General features: G+C 41.8%; 1 protein-coding gene across 11 annotated transcripts in view; it reads left to right on the forward strand.

Annotated features, from left to right (window-relative positions):
* MAP4K4 (mitogen-activated protein kinase kinase kinase kinase 4) overlaps positions 1 to 16540 on the forward strand; it is a 151989-nt gene that overhangs the window by 116917 nt on the left and 18532 nt on the right. For 2 of the 11 annotated variants that reach the window (XM_015277799.4, XM_015277802.4), the window contains 11 exons: positions 2965 to 3126; positions 5115 to 5345; positions 6258 to 6364; positions 7307 to 7458; positions 8153 to 8250; positions 8594 to 8602; positions 9551 to 9726; positions 10251 to 10371; positions 11540 to 11731; positions 14116 to 14233; positions 14508 to 14678. In XM_015277799.4, coding sequence (XP_015133285.2) covers positions 2965 to 3126; positions 5115 to 5345; positions 6258 to 6364; positions 7307 to 7458; positions 8153 to 8250; positions 8594 to 8602; positions 9551 to 9726; positions 10251 to 10371; positions 11540 to 11731; positions 14116 to 14233; positions 14508 to 14678 — 1537 coding nt within the window. The remainder of the gene's footprint in view (positions 1 to 2964; positions 3127 to 5114; positions 5346 to 6257; positions 6365 to 7306; positions 7459 to 8152; positions 8251 to 8593; positions 8603 to 9550; positions 9727 to 10250; positions 10372 to 11539; positions 11732 to 14115; positions 14234 to 14507; positions 14679 to 16540) is intronic. The other 9 variants (XM_015277803.4, XM_040657367.2, XM_040657364.2 and 6 more) reach the window with 7 other exon arrangements.

Genomic DNA, 16540 nt, shown 5'->3' on the forward strand with positions numbered 1-16540 from the left:
ATGGTTGCCCACAGCACCTGCTTTAGCCCATGCTCTTGGAAATTTGCTTCAGATAAATACAAACCTGAATTGAGTTGATTTCATTTCTGATGTGTTAAGTATTCCCCGCTGAGATCACAGCTTGCTTTTATGAAACTGTGGTGTTGCCTTGGACTTCAGGCACTCACCAGTCCAACTGAAATCATCAGAGTACTGTTTGTCTCAGTGAATGGTCCCCTGACTTCACTGGTCCATGGTTAACGTCGCTAAGCAAGTTAACTACCTCTTTATGCATACTTGGCTTTTTCAGCAGTCCTTTTCTTGTGTTTCCCTGGAACATCATGCTGCCTGTAAGCCGCTAGATTGGGCAGTGCTGATCAAAACATTTAATGGCATTCATCACCAATGTGTGGGAATGAGGTAAATACATTTTGGAACAAGAAAAAAAAAATCTTTGTGGTTGTTGAACATTATAAAATAGCTTTCAGTCTACCTATGTCCACTAGTATTCCACTGCCTTTGAAGTAATGCTGCTGGGACTTGATGAGCAAAACCTCATTTTCTTAGAGATACTGTTGTCCAAGTTCTTCATAAACCACACTCTGCTATCTCATCAGTTCTTGGCTGAAATATTTGGTATGTGTATTTCTCCTGGAAAAGGTTCAGACTTGTCCAGCATGTTGTGGTGCAGGTGTGGAACCCGCCCTCTTTTCCTGGTGTGCATTCCTGGCCTGCCTTGGTGAAAGCATAGTGCCAGTCCAGCACTCCTGTCCCAACAGAGGGAGGGCTTTGGAAGGGCTGAGAACCATCTCCATTCTTCCTCTCCCTTTTTCCTTTCGAAGTTGAAAAGGAGAAAAACTTCTGAAGATTCAAAGTCTTTGAACAGAACTGCTGACTCAGCTCTTTTAGTGTCATCTTTTCCTATTATGATTGTGCTAGGTAGAAGGAATAAAGTGAAAGCAAAGGAAAAAAATGTGTTAATAGTCAGATTTTCTTGGAGATTGCAATGTAATATTCTCTTTTAAAAAGCGTAATAGAAGTATAGCCATAATATCTCTTTGTCTGGCAGTGGGAGTGACACCAGTTAGTCTAAAAAGCAAGCATCAGCTGGTGTAATTTTTGACATGAATTAGTGACTTGGAGCAAGTATTCTGTGCCTCATACTCTCACAAAAACTTCAGTCCAGAGAAAGTCTTCGTCCACTGAGATGTTGACCATCAAGATGATAATCCAGTGTGGTCTAATTTTCCAGTTCTGGCAAACTCTAATGATGATCTGGGTTTTTTTTTTTCCTTATTCTAGCTCCAGTGAGTATATAAGGAAAATGATTTCTAAAATTGGCTCTAGGAAACAGAAGGAAGCTTAGAGCAAGAAATGAAACTTAATACCATTTTCTGGTCCAGACAGTCAGATGACTACAACAGGGATTATTTCTATCCAGGGATGAATTGTCTCTTTCCCATGTCTTGCCAGTCTTTAAGGACACGTGGCTTGTGCAGTTTGTGTTCTTTGTGGAGGAAACTTCCTGTCATTTACAGCTAGAGACATGAAAGCCTGTTCCTTCAGACAGAAAGGCTTGGGGCTTTTCCTTATATTCTATTCATAAGAAGGAGACTGATAAGAGGAGTTTGGCCTGTGAGACTAACATGATATTGAAAATGATTGTATGGTGAAGATACTTGACTTCATTATTGCTGTATTTCTCAGGACATGTTGTATTTTGTGTAGACTTGGCATAATCTTGTCTGGTTGCTCCCATAGGCAAGCTGTTACTGTCCTCAAATTTTGGAAAGCAGAGGCAGGTTGGGTTTGTAAAGCAGTCTTCCTAAGGAGTCCTGGAGACTCATATCTATCTTCCAACATGGATATAGAAGTAGTTTTGTCATGCCAACATTACTAAGGAGCAATTAGGAAACTACCCCAATAATGGTTTCATGCTCCAGGCACAAGGGTTAAAGCAGACTATGTGAGCACCATCTCAGCAAATAAAATCAGCCCCGGCTTCCAGTTTGATCTTTCTTTAACACTTGGTAAAGTGCTGGGAGTTTAGTGTTCCTCGGTGGCAACTCCTCTGACTGCGAAGCACAGCACACACTGCTGTGATTCCAGCAGTGGCTCATTGTAGGAAATGGAAGGATATTTCCTTTCTGCCTGTACCCTCCTTCCATCTCTTCCCTTCCATACTGCTCTCTTTGTTCTCAATGCCACAGACTTTAAAGAGGTGACATTTCTGCATGGGAAGCTTACTTGATATTCTTTTGAGAGGTGAGCACTTTCTGATAAAGTCTTCCCTTCGAAAAACTCTCTGGGTTAGCGTACAGTCACTTCTGCATGTCTCTGAGAACCAGAAATAAGTTGCAGGGGCTGTTCTCTGCAGTCTGAGGTCAGAGTGCAGCATTTTGATGTTGCTTCAGGACCATCTGATAAGAGAGAGGTTGAGTAGTCCTACAGCTTCATACCTAAAGCTGAACTGCCTCAAGTATTACCAGATAGAGAAGCATATCCTATCTATCTCTTACATTGCCAAAGAGACACACAGAGGAAAGCATATAACTGAATAACATAATTCCCTTTAGTGGGGTTTCTACTTATAGTAAAGGATAACAATGGGAAACATACTTTTAAATTGTAAAGTTGTTTCTGTTTTCACATATCCCTTTTGTTGTCTATGTCTGCTGATGGGTGCTAACTAGTCGAGGCAGAAGGAAGCACCCTGACAGTCTTTCCTATCACTTCACATCATACTGCCCACTGTAAGCTCTTTCCTAGTATGTATTTCCCATGATGGCATACATGCTGTTTTGATGCAGTTCACTGTCTGTTTTGCATTGTTGGTGAAAGCTGCAGGGATGAAAACCTTGCCAAGCCTCAAATATATTTTGTTTCTTTATGGCAAAAGAGGAGGGGTAGTCACCTTCTTATTTCTACTGCAATTGGTTTTATTGACTCCAGATACAACCTGGTTTGTTTGTTTTTTTTGCTTAGGTGGAGGAGAGATTTAGAAAAACGAATCAGGGCTCCCCTGAAGCACAGTCTAAGCAGATGGGCAAAGTGTTGGAGCCACCAGTGCCTTCAAGATCAGAGTCCTTTTCCAATGGAAACTCAGAACCTGCTCAGCCTGCCCTGCAGAGGCCAATGGAGCCCCAAGTAAGTGCCCAGGAAAATACTGGTGAGCCTGGAGGAAGTGCAAGAAGTCCTAACATGTTTCCTTCATTTTTTCAGATCTTGGCACATAGAAAGTCTTATGTAAAGAGTAACACGCTTACACAAAATAGCTTATTTGGTAGATTAACTTGGTGTGTTTTTGCTTATCGTTTTGATAAACGGGTAGATTTCTGTTTTGTTTTTAAAGAAAACTGTTATTCTGTTGTTATCTGTGCAAGAGTGGAATAGTAGGCTAAATACTGGTCACAGTTGCAGCACACTTCTACAATTCAGAATTTGATCTGTGCGAAATATTTGCTATCAGAAAGAATGTTCAGGAAAGAAACGAGCTGATTTAGTCTTCTAAGCTCTTTGGGAAAAAAAAAAAAGCAGATGTTTTTTAACAGAATAAGCATTGCTTCAAAGAAATCCACAAAACATGACTAAGAAAAGCAAGTTTGTTGTCAGTAGGCTTATACTTGCTAAATAAAGCTCTGTTACCATCCCTGGAAAATCAAAAAGAGGTTGAAACCACTGAGCTATGTGATTGCCGTCATTCTGTTGTTTGCTAATGAAAACCTCCAGAACTTGGTAACTATATCTCATAGGAATTACAGTAGGAATTTAAAAAATAATCTGAAGTCTAAAACTTATAAATAACCTGAGCAATTGAGATATGCTAAATTAAAAATGTTGTTCTATATTAAGTTTGTCTGTTTCCATGCAGAATTTCTTTCTCCCAGATAAGTCAGTTGATGACAGTGCAAGCTAAACCTGTTCCTGATTGTGACTAGGCATTGCAGCTCGTTTGGGTGACAGGAGAATTTGAGCAGACGAGAGAGTGGGAGAAATCAGGACAGAACTTTATCTCTGACTCATTAATTCCTGGCTTTTATTCAAACCTCTATGATTATTTCAAAGTACTGCACTTGTATTTTCATGCTCTCTGTGCCAGTTACTTTTAAAATCTGGCCTTCCACTCACATTAACTATAATCAGGCTCTTCAACAGCTGTGTGTATAAAAATTGAGGAAATAATAACCATATAAAAATACGTACAACCAACCTACTGAAAATGAAGTTGAAAGTGAAGTTTTGATTAATTATTAGGTGCAAAGGCAGCGTGTTCTTCAGTTATGATCTTTTCTCCTCCTTGGCTTCAGAAATTAACTTTGAAATATGTGTTTATGCAGAAGGAGGGAGTAGGCTGGAGTGGAGGGTCAGTATGGATTTCAAGGAAAATCCCGAAGGGCTTTTACCTCTGCAGTCGCTGCTGTGCCTTCGTAGTATCTGTAGTTGAATACGTGCATGTGTACGTGTGTGTTTAGTTTGTTTATGAATATGTATATATGTACAGTATATGGTACATATATGGTATATGTATAATATGCATTGTCCATATGTATACTATATACAATAATACAATATATATTATGTTTTTTTATATATATTGCAACGACTATAAAGGAATAAAGGCTTTTGTGTTATGGTCATGCTCCAAAAGTTTGGAACTGTATCTAGTTTCCAAATTTTTTAGATAATGTAAATGTCTGTTGGTTTGCACACCTTATAGCCTTCTTTAATTTTGTACATTTCTTCAATTGGATAACCACTTCAAATTTCCCAACCCATCGGTGCTTCCATGAGACCTGGCCAAAGCCCACTGAAAACTGGGGAGTAGAAGATGACTTCTGTCTTGGGTGGCCTTTGGCCTCAGGCCCATGGTGCAGATATTAGGTCCCCTTTTCTTTTGGGCACTAGTGTATGTGTATGTGGAGAGCGTACCTCACAAAAATGCATATGTGCTGTATTTTCAGTCTGTTGCGTTCTTTGGGCGCTTGCCTTGCTTTTAAGTGCATTGATTCCACCCCACGCTTACCTAATGCCATAACAATTTGTCTCTGCCCACCCCACCTGCCTTTATTCTGTGTTAATTGGACAGCCAGTTATTCTGAGCGCATTGAATGTTTTATGTTTTGTTTTCTTGTAAGGTACAGTGGTCCCATCTGGCATCTCTCAAGAGCAATGTTTCCCCTGTCTCGCGATCCCATTCCTTCAGTGACCCTTCTCCCAAATTTGCTCATCACCATCTTCGTTCCCAGGACCCATATCCACCTTCACGCAGTGAAGTGCTAAATCAGAGTTCTGACTCTAAGTCGGAGGTACCCGACCCCACCCAAAAGGCTTGGGCTAGATCAGACAGTGACGAGGTGCCTCCAAGGGTAAGGAGTAGAAAGACAGATGTATGCTATTTCTTGATGATGATGATTTTTTTTGAAGGATGTCATAAGCTGGGCACTGGGAAGACCACGCCCTCATAACCACGGTAACAGCATTTTAGAAGGCAGATCATCATGTAGGTGTTCTTTCTATGGGCTATCAATGATGAACCTGAAGTACAACATCGAAGCTTCGTATAAAATTGACAATTATTTGTAGAACTCAGCTGTTTCAGAGAGACAATTGATTATGCAAAGTTAACAAATCATTACCATATTCCAGAAAGAATTTAAAACATCCCTGAGCTTATTGCTCAGAGTTAATTTTCTTCTTCATCTGGTAGCAACCCAAACTATGAATCATAGACATATTTAAAATTGAGATGGAACTTAACAAAAAGGAAACATTCAATATTTCCTCCTCCTCTCCCCAAAAGCCCCCCCCATCCACTGGGATTTGCTTCTTCTGAGTATATTCCTGCTCCCCCACCAGTCTTTGCCTTCTGCTGATCCATTCCTGGGCATTTGTTTGGTTCCCCTAAGCTTATTCTCCTAATTCTCATGCTGTTTCAGCAAATTGCTTTGTGCCTCCCCTGCTTCAGTCAAAGTGCTGTATTCTTTTCAAATGTCTCAGTAGTTGGAAGGTAGTGAGGTGTGTATGCGTTTGTGTGGTAGCTATTAGACACTACTTAACATTAAGATTAAACTTCTGAGTTCTCTTCAAAATCTGAACGGCATCCCACTTAAGGCTTATGGTTTTGTGGGTATTTGTTTTATTGCTTTTGGTTGTTGATGCTAATTTGAACGTAGTCTAAATGGTGTTAAAATCATAACATAATCTGTAGCAGGAGAGATGTAATCTTCCTCTTCTTTCTCTCCTTTTCATGGATTTAACTCAGACTTTTTTCTCCCAAGGTACCTGTGAGAACAACATCCCGATCACCAGTCCTGTCCCGTCGTGATTCTCCACTGCAGGGCAGTGGGCAGCAAAATAACCAAGCAGGTCAAAGAAACTCCACGAGGTTTGTCAGCTTGTCTATGTCCATGCCTTTCCTGTGTTGGAAAGAAAAGGTCTTATGGGAAGCTAGGATCTTTTTCAGAGAGTTTTTGGCTTATCTGTTGGATGTGAAGAGAACAAAGTTTTTGGTTTTTCACCTAATCACTCATGATTAATATTAATTTCCCTTGGTACTCCGCATGTGCCAACGAACACTGGCTAAATTTCCTCTTGGCTCTCCTTCTTTGAGTTGCCTGCCCTATGACTTCTGCAGTAATTTTGAAGTATCCTTAGTATTACTGAAAAATGTGGCTATTCGTGAACATCGTGCCTTCTGGAGCAGCAGGTCATCTTGGGTTACTGTGAGGACTGCTGGCAGCAGTAGTGTTTGTAAGATCTAAATTGAAGAGATCTGAGAAACTTTCCAACCTCTCAGCCAGAATCAGACTTGAAGAGAGGCAGAAGCAACTGTAAACTGTAACACAGAACATTGGAGGTCAGGAGGGAGGAGAAAGGGATTGCTTCTAAATCTCAGCAAAGCAAAACTTGCTTGCTGGGAATGGGTGAGGGTATTGCAAGAGGGACAGGGAGTTCCAGCTTTCTGGCTTGTGCTTGGGTGTTCAGAGCCCTTCTGAGCCAATTTAAAACCTACTGCATCCACCCTGAGAGATCCGTTCGCTTTGGGTTAGATATGTAAGAATGACAGGTAGCCAATTCCTAATGAAATGGCTTATGCCATTGGCTTATGCCTACCTAAACATTTTGTTTTGGGCCACCTTAAATAAGGTGATAGGTATTTCAAAGGGAGCCATTGCTTGTGTCGTGAACTGTCATTGATGCTCTCCGCTCACTGTTAAGTGTTCTTATAGATCAGTTATTAGCAGAACACTGAGTAGGAATGAAGTCTGAATTTAGAAACAGGAATCTGAACTGCATGACCAAGGCTTTTCTCACTCCTCTGATACAGCAATATAGAGCCTCGTCTGCTGTGGGAAAGGGTGGAGAAGCTTGTACCAAGACCAGGCAGTGGCAGTTCTTCAGGTTCAAGCAACTCCGGCTCACAGCCTGGTTCCCACCCTGGCTCTCAGAGTGGGTCTGGAGAGCGGTTCCGGATGAGATGTAAGTCCTTCCTCACGCACCAGAACGTAGGGTTTTTAAGCTTACTGAGCCATGTAACACTCAGTAATGAAGGATTGTAGCCATCACTGGGAAAGGCCTTTGAATGTACAGTACTGAAGATAGCTTAGCTTTCAAACCCCCCCCCCCCCCCCCTTGTCTGTGCATGCCTGCTTGGGAAAGATAGACAATACAAATGTATTGGGGAAAAATGAAACACTTTCATGACACAGTGTTTCATTCACTGCTACATCTCTTGATGCACATTGTCTCTCCCCTTGGTGTCTGTTGAATGGGTGCAGTCCTTTAGGGATGGGTCTCAGATAAGGGCACATTAGATGCCAATGCACGTTGCTCAGCTTGTGGCTTCAGTCAAGTTATGCAGTTTCAATCAACTGCAAACCCAGTTCCTTGTGCAGATGAGATGATATCTGCAACTACTTTGATTCACAATTGTGTGACAATTTGCAGTCACAGGTCAGCTGCACGTGTAGAGATCAGAGTTTAGGAAGAAATTTCTATATAGTCCTTCAGAGAAGATGTAGTAATGAACCAGTGAAACTGATGTATTGCTGTCACATGCTGCCTTGATAGCTTTCTCACCTCTCTTCTTCACTCTGAAGTGGGATAAGAAAACATATTTTACCTTCCTGATGAAACCCCTATTTTGTTCTGTTTTCCTTCTTGGAACATGCAGCATCATCCAAATCAGAGGGTTCACCATCGCAGCGTCATGAAAGTGCACCTAAAAAGCCTGAAGAGAAAAAGGAGGTCTTCAGACCTATCAAGCCTGCTGTAAGTTGCATCTACTTTCTCCTGTCCTCCCTACTTAAGTAGTCCCCCAAAATACTGTGTGAACTTGTATTCATGGTGTTATTGGGCGTGAACTTCAGCTTGAACTGGAGTTTGTATGCCCGTGGGTCTGGCAGTATGTTCTTGGCTATGCAATTGCCTTTATACGTCACGGTACCTTAAACAATAGAATTTGTTCTCCCTTGGAAATTGATTTCTGCCCTCTCATCTGCTTCCTTCCTAACCTTCACATTCTCTTTCTTTCAATCCTGTGTTTCCTTGCTGTGACTGGACCAATGATAATGCATTTGACCTGAATGTACCAATGCTGTGCTGAATGGTACAGGGAGAAGTGGTAAGACCTTAAACTGTTGCTATTTCCTCTGAAAATTTTTTGATGCTTTCTTCATCTGGTTGCTGCTATGGTTAATTACAGTTCTATGTGTGCTGGGGCTCACAGGAGGTTTTTGCAGTACTTCCAGCTTTCCCTACAACTTCTTTCACTTGCTGTCATGATTCCACACTAGCACCCACAGTTAGAGCTGCTGTTTTAAAGAAGCACAGGGGTTGGTCCTTCACTTCTGGTGTATAATATGTGAAGTATTTGCCATAAACTGTATTTGTCTAAATAAATCATAGCTACACGGTTAAGAGCAGCTTGCACTGACTGCAAACCTCTTTTACCCACACCCCAAACTGCTGACAGAAAAGCTGCTTATGTCTCGTACTGTTTGACAGCTGTGTGTGACTGAGTCAGTGCTAAAGGATCTGACTGCTCAGGTGAACATGGAGCAGATCCATGAACCTGGATATGAGTGAAAAGGTTTCAAAGTGATCAGCTCTGTGCAACTGACCAAATACACTGTGCCTTGAGTGGCTCAGTAACTCTTAAACTCTGCTATCTTGCTGCCAAGAATATCTTGTGGTGGATGCTATTAGCCTGCAAAGTTCAAAATGAACTGTAGCAGTCAACCACTGAGTCAAAGTAGATCTGGGTGCACGTAGTAAGTGTTTTGTATGATATAGTGGGATAAACTGAAGTCATGATCAGGATAGTTTGGACTCATATGATTTTTTTTTTTAATAATATTGTAAGGCTTTCTTAGGTTGACTCTTTAGGTGCTTTAAGTTATCAGAAAGTATACTTTGGTGACTGTTAGGAATTAATAAATCAAAGGAAACAGTACTGTTGTGGAAACAGCTGTGGACAAGTGTGTGAACTCGGGCACTAATTCATTGGGGCTGCCTTGCAAAGTCTTCTCTGTTGACTGCAACACAGTTTTTTTCCTTCTTTTCCCATCAGGATTTAACTGCATTGGCAAAGGAGCTGCGAGCAGTAGAGGATGTGCGACCTCCACATAAAGTGACGGATTATTCGTCCTCAAGTGAGGAGTCAGGGACGACAGATGAAGAAGATGATGATATGGAACAAGAAGGAGCAGATGAATCTACTTCTGGACCAGATGATGTCCGAGCAGTGTTAGTTCTGTGTTTTGCTTCTGTTTTTCATCTTAGGGGGTTGAAGAAAAAGAACGTTGGACGTTTTGGCTTGTGCATTAGTTCTGTCAGCTTACAGCAACCTGTGAACAAGGCATAGCAGCCTTGTGCACTCAAGTTTCAAAAATCTTTTCAAAATCAAGCTGGGCATTTAGGAGCCACATTAACAGATAAGTCTCTTTAAGTCATTTCTCTAAGTGGGAAATCAGTTTCACAGCTCCTCAAGAAAGTGCTGTGGGCCCACAGTGAAGTAGGCTGGACTGCGCTCGTACATATAAATTATATCCCTTTCCCTCTTCTCTGTTGGGATTTGTAGTTTTAGCAGTGTTTAACAAATTTCTAACTCTTTTTTTTTTAACAGAGAGGCTTTTGTAGGCAGGTTATGTAAATATTCCACTCTGGTCACAATCTCAAATTAATTTTGACTGAACCTTGATGTGGAGAGTGGAAGTTAGGACACAAATACTCTTTATCTCATCCTGATTATTTTTTTGTCTGGCAAATAGGTCAACACTGAACTTGAGCAATGGTGAAACAGAGTCTGTAAAAACTATGATTGTCCATGATGATGTGGAGAGTGAACCTGCCTTGACTCCTTCTAAGGAGGGCACCTTAATTGTCCGACAGGTATTGCTTTTCCTTCTCTGTGCAGTGTTGCACCTTTTCTGTGCTCATTAACCCACTCGCTCATTCACCCATGCTGTTTCTACATTATATTCGTTGTTCGTATTATCAAGACACAGCTCTAGTGAATTTCAGATGAGCAAGGTGTTCAATGCATGCAAAGAAGAGAGTAGCCCTTCACCCTTTGCTACTGTTTTGCATGCTTTCCAGTGACACCCACGGCAGCACCATGCAGAGTACCTCAAAGTCTGTAGGAGAGAATGGTAGAAAAGCTGCAGGTGTGTGGAGCTGGTACCTGGAGCAAGAAACTTAGTTTAGTTTAGTTTTACCATAGAAACAATTGTGACTCTCAGGAGTGGGGCTGGGAGGGAGGCTGGAGGGGAGAAGTATACAGGGCTGTAAAAACAATTCTTCTGTAGTTGAGGGCATACAGACAACCCAGATAGCACACACCCTCTCACACACACAAATTCATGTGGGGGAATGGAGAAGCAAGAAGGTGAGAGAAGCAAGAAGCTGAGAGTGTGGACAGAGCTAGAGCGCTGTGGTGTTGCCTTTAATTGTGAAAATATTGCATTCGTGTGCCTGTGAAAGATAACAGTTCCCTGCTTTTAAATGAGCTTATGTTAATGAGCGTGTTAGCTTACAGGAGTTTCTCCAATAATCACATTTTCTGAATTTCACAATCGAATGCCAATTTCTCCATTGAGCCCTCTGGTTTGAAAATTAAGATTTCATGCTTATTGTTTTAAATAGTTAGGTGAAGGCATTCACCAGGCGGTCAATGTTCATATATATTTCTGTAGGATTTAAGTTAGTTTTAAACAAAACAGTAGAGAAAGAAATCCTCCCTCACCCCCCAAAATGTGCTTGTCTGCACTGTGGTGGAATTCTTACCAGTGCAGTTCCTCTCACATTAATTTCTAGAACTGCCTGTGCAAGTTCACCACATGAACTGAGCTCCTGCTGCCAGAAAAGGTGGGAATTAGCAGAATTGAAGTAATGCTGCCCACTTGCCCCCTCAATCCAGACGTTGAGGCATAGATTGTCAGCTAATTTAAAAAGGAAATGTAAAAAGGTAGGAAAGAGTGAGGGAGAGGAGAGAGGTTGTTAGAGATATAGACCTTTAAGCAGCACTTGAGCAAGACAAGTGTGCCTGTTTTCTCTACAGAGTACAGTTGACAAAAAGCGTGCCAGCCATCATGAGAGCAATGGCTTTGCCGGTCGCATTCACCTCTTGCCAGATCTCTTACAGCAAAGCCATTCCTCCTCCACTTCCTCCACCTCCTCTTCCCCATCCTCCAGCCAGCCGACACCCACCATGTCCCCACAGACACCCCAGGACAAGCTAACTACTAATGAGGTATGTCTTACACCACAGCTGGCTGCTTTCGTAGGGCTATAGCAGCATTGCCTAGTAGCTAGTTTGCAAAGGAACTCCAGCCAATCTCCCCTGCTTTTTTTCTGTCACCTTTGTTCCCACCCCCAAAATAACACATTTCAGTTCTCTGTAAGAAGCCCTTAACTCTAGAGCAGTCCCACGCCAAACTTGCCAGTTTACTATTTTTGCTTCCTCTTAGTGAGTCATTAATTGCATGGCGTTTGTTTTAATCTAAACTTGACTGCTGTATTTTCTAGACAATATTCTTTATTTTTCAATTCTGTTTTATTCTGGGAGAAGGCTAATTGCGAGCAGTGTGCCTCTTAAAAATTAGCAGTTAATTTTGCCTTCGTCAATAGAGGCTGGGCGAGTAACTGTGCACGTATAAAACTGCTTGTGGAAACTCACCCTTTGGGAGAGGAAGCCACGGTGGAAGGATTTTTAAAGCTTACCACGTGGGCTTGGGTGAACACATCAGGTGTTAGCCAGGAGGCTTTAAAATCCGTAGGTATTATTGCTTTGAAATCATGAATGAGGAAAATGTTTGTGCTCTGAAACGCAGCTGTGTAAATGTGCCCACTACCAGCACTGCTTGCGTCTGTTGGAGAACGAAGGCTTTTCTACTGGCGAAGCTCCCTCCTGCTGTTCTGGGCTAGCCCCAGGGCACTGATAGGAGCAGTGCCTTCCCTCAGCGCCAAGCACTGCTAGACAAGCCCAGCCCTTCATGTGTGTATGGCCCCTTGCAGCAGGGGAGATGCAAGCGTGTGAACAAAGGGCACTGTTCCCCCCTTAATATGTCCAGCAGTCAGTCAGGAGCGCAGAGTGGCTGCTCTGCTCCTACAGGGTGGCCAGCCTGGCGTTCAGGGAGAGCCTCTGCCTGTGTGCAAACAAGGGTGGCACAAGGGGAGGGAAACTTGCAGACAGAAGCAGCTGCTTCTCAGTGTAGAATCATCCTATCCTGTAGGTATGGAAGTGTTGGGATGGGAGGAGTAGATTGCAGTGAGTTGGGTGGGCCCTCGGCAATGCACATTTTTACCATGGATTCAAAAATGCTTCTCAACCCCATGACAGGAGGGTGGGTGGGAGGGTTTCCTCCTGGAAATTCAGTTAGCGTAATATTTCATGTTCAGCTGTGCTTCGTCCGTCTTTGACCTGTGTAAAAGCACACTCTTGTAGGTTAGAGAGATCAGGCGATGGATCCACAGATATGCTTGTTCCTTCCTTTGATCCGAGCAATAAATATGCAGGGTTTGGCTAACTCAGCCTGGTAGGAGGAGGCAGTGGCAGTGGCTGGTGGTGAAGGAGCCTCTTGGTATTTAGCTGTGCAGGGGAGTGATGTGCTCACAAGACCCATTGCTATTTTTTTGTGCAGAGTAGAGGCTTAGAAGGATCAGAGGTTGAAGATTAGTTGTTGATGATGAAGTCTCTAACTATATTTGCATAAGACTGAGCAAAAAACCCAGTACTGCTTGGTATAACTCACCCACATGCACACCCTTTATGTATATAATACATATATATTTTTACTTGTCCCATTCTGCTTCAGTGTGCAATGTTGTCACTATAATACTAAACTGGCAAGAGTCTTTAAGTTGTTCCATTTCCACTTTTAACAGTTCATTGTTTCACTTGTCTTCTTCCTTTCTTTATGTTGGTTGTTTTGGTTTGTTTTTTTTTTCATGTTTAGACCATATAACTCAGCAAGCACCAGTGGTTTTATTCACTACATACTCATAGCTCCATATCACCGTTTGCTACACCTTCCATACTAATGAGCCCCTTTGTTCGATACAGGTTTAATATTTTGCTTTGTCAAATAAAGGTGGAAGAACCTGCTGCAGCTTTCTGGCAAGAGGCTCAGGTTAAACAAAATAGGGAGAACAAATAGCAGTGGACAGTGAAACATAAACCGTCACAGAAGTGAATGCTTGATCGCATATGGTTCTGATTTTGTTGCACAAGCCAAAAAGATCGAATTTCAGAACTCATTTCACTAGCTCATTTGAGGAGATTCTTCATAAATACTGAAGTGGAGTATAGTGGACAGCTTGAAGATAAGCTAGTGGACGTCTATTTAAGCAGGTTTCTCAAAAGGAGGCATTCCCTCGCTTTGTGCCTGATCATAGGGGCCGCTCAGAAAATCTTTGCTAGCAGCTGAGGTGACAGAGATGAAGATTTAGCTACTTGCATTTTGCTGTAGCATGTGCAGTGTGTACATGTTCAGGTGCGGTGCCTGCAGTGCGATATGTATCTGTAAGGGAAGCGTAAAAGCTCGGGAGGCTCTGTAGTGACTTTAAAATGTTGGTTGTTGTTGTCCTTGCTTTTTATTGTCATTAATATTAATAAAGTTGAAATTTACATTGCAGACTCAGTCCGCTAGTAACACACTCCAGAAACACAAATCTTCCTCCTCCTTTACACCTTTTATAGACCCCAGATTACTACAGATTTCTCCATCTAGTGGGACAACAGTGACTTCTGTGGGTAAGTAAAATAGCTGAAGACGACAATTGAAAAGGGGTTCAGTTACTTCAGTGGCTCTTTAAAGTACTGCGAGTGTTACCATCATGCTTTTTATTTGATTTGCAGTGGATTGCATAGTTTATTTCTTTTTCCATTTACATTTCTTACAAAAAGAAAGGCTTGCTCAGTATTCTCAGTTATCAATTTGGGTTGTTTGATGTGAAGAACATATGGCCAGAATTCATCACTTAAGGGATACTACACGCACTTTACTTTTCTTTTCTTTTTTTTTCAGTAGGATTTTCTAGTGAAGCAATGAGAACAGAGGCAATAAGGCAAGACCCTACACGGAAAGGATCAGTTGTCAACGTGAATCCTACAAACACAAGACCACAGAGCGATACCCCAGAGATCCGCAAATACAAGAAAAGATTCAATTCTGAGATACTGTGTGCTGCCTTATGGGGTAAGGAGAACCTGTTCCTTGCTTGCCTCTTGCAGTGCTGAAGTGTGGACATGCCATTATGACCTTATGGTCTTTGAGAACCTCTCTCTCAAACCTTAGCTGTTTCTGTGCATTTTTTCAATGCTTGTGTACATCTTTTCGCTGCAAGATCTGATTGTTTTTATTACAGTTTTGCAGTGTGTTTCTTCTGCTTTGATACAGTTTCTTACTTCTGTATAAATGCTTCCAACAGTAGGAAGGAAGTTCAGACTTCACTCAGCGCTCTCTAACCTCTTCTAGTGCATTTCTTACAGCCTTTGGGGAGCTTTGAGGAGCTTGTGACGATCTTTGCATATTACACCTGGTACACATAGGGTATTCCGTTTCAAAAATAACCATCTTGATGCTGATACCACAGCACTTGATGAAGACGTGTTTCATAAGCTGACTTTCCACCTCAGTCATCAGTTTATGTAGGAAGAGAAGTGTAGGAGGAACACTTTGCAGCATGAGGCTTGGCTTTGTTTCTTGTAAGGTGGTTAGTGGCATGGAGAAGCTGGGTGTTGGGGTGTCAGCTGACCCAGTATGTCTGACCTTCTTGTCACAAGGGCTAACTTTTAACAGTTTCAGACAGTTAGTCAGTATCCTATGCTGGTGAAAGGCTTAGGGCAGCGTTTGTTTCCTGCTACAATGTGAAACTGCTGCTACAGTACCAGGCTGAAAGCTTTTTGCTGCATAACTTCTCCGTGGAGTCACCTGAGGTTTTTCTTCACCTAGATGTTAAGAAGTGATGCTTGCGTATGTTATGCAAATGTTTATATAGTATTCTTAAAACGAACACACTATAAATACATATGCATGTAATTTTAAAGACTACGAAGAAGAGGTGTTGCCAATCCCCAGAGTCACAGGGTGTGTGTATAGGTAGGACAGGACACTTCTCTTCTTTACATTTTCACAGCTCTTTGCAAGGTTTCAGTTATCTTTTGAGGTTATTCCCAGCATTTCTTGTTTTACAGAACAGCATTGTTGACCTTTCCCTATTGCCTGCAAAGCCATGCCAGTTAAACAGCTTTTCTAACACCTTATCCTCTTCCTATCTGGATTTTTTCTTTATTTTCAGAGTTTACTGGTAAGAATTTTTACCCCCATGCTACTTCTGCGTGTATTCATATGAATAATTTTCTGGTAAAAGAAGGAAACTTGTGCAAGTGTTAGCTTTCAGACTCTAAGAGGCAGAGAGAAGTCATATGGGATCAGTAAAGATGACTCATAGTTTCTCTGATCTAGCTTGTTTTGCCAATAGCAATTTGTGTTAATGGTTTAATATTTCTTTGATCTATAGATCTGACTGTTACGGTGATTTAAAATGTAGGTGTAAAATCGGAGATGTTTTATAGCTGTAACAAAGCACTTCCTTGTTGAACATTTATTGCTGAACTGATGGTGGTCCAAGCTTGGTGCACATGCTTATTGCTTGATAAGTTCCAGCTTCCTTTTTCCTTATGCAAATGAAGTCATTTTATAGTGATGTTTCTTATTTGAAAGGAAGAAACTTGCTTTGCCTTGTTTTCCCTTTCCACTGCTAATGCCAGTGTCTGGTAGATTTCTGGTTGCGTTAGTTCTGTGGCACTATTTCTAATGGCACTGAGTGGTGAAAGTTAATGATACAGATGCAGTAGCATGGATTTTACACCCAGCCTCTGCAGAGACCCTGTGCCTTTTCAGGAAACATTTCCATGTTTGAAAAATCAGAACTGTTTAATCTCAGAGTGAGGGTAGAAGAAGAACTTGACTGGCTGTGAATAGAGACACGGTCTGCATTTTAAAATAGAGACACTGTTTGCCACCAGCATGGTGCCTCATTAGTTTCATCTTGATAT

The sequence above is a fragment of the Gallus gallus genome, chromosome 1, assembly GCF_016699485.2.
Source record: "Gallus gallus isolate bGalGal1 chromosome 1, bGalGal1.mat.broiler.GRCg7b, whole genome shotgun sequence".
Classification (NCBI taxonomy): Eukaryota; Metazoa; Chordata; class Aves; order Galliformes; family Phasianidae; genus Gallus; species Gallus gallus.